Source organism: Austrofundulus limnaeus, unplaced genomic scaffold (assembly GCF_001266775.1).
Source record: "Austrofundulus limnaeus strain Quisiro unplaced genomic scaffold, Austrofundulus_limnaeus-1.0 Scaffold72, whole genome shotgun sequence".
Lineage (NCBI taxonomy): Eukaryota > Metazoa > Chordata > Actinopteri > Cyprinodontiformes > Rivulidae > Austrofundulus > Austrofundulus limnaeus.
In genome coordinates, this window is record NW_013952474.1 from 2,015,279 (window position 1) to 2,017,444 (window position 2,166).

General features: G+C 50.1%; 1 protein-coding gene across 3 annotated transcripts in view; it reads right to left on the reverse strand.

The window, feature by feature from the left end:
- The window catches only part of LOC106519181 (zinc finger protein Dzip1), a gene marked incomplete at its 3' end in the record, with an annotated part of 15,384 nt that extends 13,789 nt beyond the window's left edge, over positions 1–1,595 (reverse strand). For all 3 annotated transcript variants that reach the window (XM_014010743.1, XM_014010742.1, XM_014010741.1), the window contains 3 exon segments: positions 229–804; positions 904–1,002; positions 1,499–1,595. In XM_014010743.1, coding sequence (XP_013866197.1) covers positions 229–804; positions 904–906 — 579 coding nt within the window.
- Between the last annotated feature and the right edge of the window lie 571 nt (positions 1,596–2,166).

Here is a 2,166-nt window from a genome sequence, read left to right on the forward strand (position 1 = left end):
GTTAGGCAGATTTAAACCCTTTTCTTTGGTTCTGAAAGCGTGTTCCCATCAACCACGTGGGTTTGTGACAAAGAAATGATGAGCTGTGAACAAGTCTTGTCAGGACTGATGGAGGGGGCCCAGAGGAGGACAGGAGGGGGCCCAGAGGAGGACTGATGGAGGGGGCCCAGAGGAGGACTGATGGAGGGGGCCCAGAGGAGGACTGATGGGAGGGGTGGAGGATGTTACCTTGTGGCTGCTGATGATCCGTGGCGCGAGCAGGGACTGCTGGGTGCAAATAATCTTCTTGCGCTGCTTCAGCTCCACCGTCAGCGCCTTCGCCTTCTCCTCCTGCTTCCCGAGGCGAGCCAGCAGCTGCTCGCGCTRGCCGCCGGCCGCCACCAGCCGCTCCTCCGCCGCCCGCAGGTTCAGGCTCAGGAACTCCTGGCAGTGCAGGAGCCACTCCACCGTCAGCTGGGCCAGCTGCAGGAGCTTGATCAGCGCCGGGTCCACGGGGCTCTGGCACCGCTGGCACCGCTCGCCGTCCAGGCTGCAGAAGGTCACGGCACCGATGTGCTCCTGCAGGGCGTCCACGTCCAGCTGGCTCACCACCAGGTCCACGTCCACGGCGTTGATGCGGCGCCAGTCCACGCTGCCCCTGCGGGGGCGGAACCTGAAGGGGGCGAAGGTGGAGGTGCCGCTGGACGGCGTCATCCCTGCAGGTGCGGCGCTGAGTGGGGAGTTCAGGAGGGAGGGGATCCCCGCTGAGGAGTGGGTCCCCTGGGTCTCGCTGCGGTAGGGGTAGTAGACTCCATCTTGAAACGGCTGAAACAAAGACAGGCTTTAGAGCGGCTCCTCTCGCTGCAGGAAAAGAAGGTGAAACAGCCCGAGCAGGCTGCTGCTGCTGCTGCTGCTGCTGCTTACCATCCTCCACGGGTTCTGGCTGAGAGACGCTGGTTCCGCCCCCTCACGGCGACAGGCAGGGCGTCCGGCTGGTTACCATGGAGACAAAGACCAGCGTCCCTGGAGGACAGGAATGTTATCAAAACACAGCAGGCAARAAGCCAAACCTGCGTCCCCACAGAGCCAGGATTACTGCAGTAATGACAGTCTGCGTTAACTACTTACATCTCAATTTAAAAAAAGCGGAGAAGAAGAAAAGACMAACTTAACCGAGTGTGCACGCGACGGGGGGAGAATTTCTTGCTAGCCGCCTATGTCCCCGCTTCTAAAGCAAGTCGGGACAGGTTTTTTTCATCCACTTCTCCTCCTTAAAAATAAATAAATAAGCAAGCTCCAACTTGTCATTAACAGCAGAAAATACGACTTAAGGCTACGACTAAATAAACACCTCAGTTATCTTCCAACAACCACGAACTGACGTCGCAAAGCGTCCGTCACGCTCGCCTGGCTAACGGACACGTTTTTTTTAAATAAGCAGTAAAATTAAACAATCACTAAAACCATTAAAACTAATCAAATGTGATTTGCACGGAACGACTTTATAACAGCAACTTACTGTAGGAGTTGTATCGTTGAATGACAGCCTTGAAAAAGTTTTACATCGAACGACACCCCGGGCGCTTTGAGGGTGACGTAGCTGCTGGTCTCCACATTCCTAAATCTCTGGAACAGAAGAAGAAAAGAAGAGCGCCATTAAGTTAAGTCTAAAAAATACACCACTTCCGGCTAAGGCCTTCAAAGTAAAGGATGTCTAACTGACAAAACACATATTGTTTAAACAAAAAGCGATTCTATGGCCAGAAGTGTTACAGTTTTTTAATTAAAGATAAGTACTTGAACAGAAACTTGACTTTAAAGCGTGATTAAACTGGTTTATGTAGATTTTAAATTTTACTTTGAAAGTACAAAACGTATTTCCGGTGTTACCCTGTCACYTTTTGAGCCAAGTAAGATGGGGGGAAGGGAGAAGCAGCCTTTTTTTAAACAAGGGGGAGTAAAAAAAACACTTAGGGATGAGAGGGTGCCTATTTCAGTGGAAGAAACAGAAACGAAAAGGGGTTTTAAAACTATTATTATTAGTTATTATAAGTTAATACCCCCCCATAAAACAGATAAATAAAAATAAATAAGTAAGAAATAAAAAAACACCCACAAATGTTTCCATCTAAATACTTTTTCTTTGTTGTATGAGGTTCATCCAAAGTACAAATTCACTGCAAATAC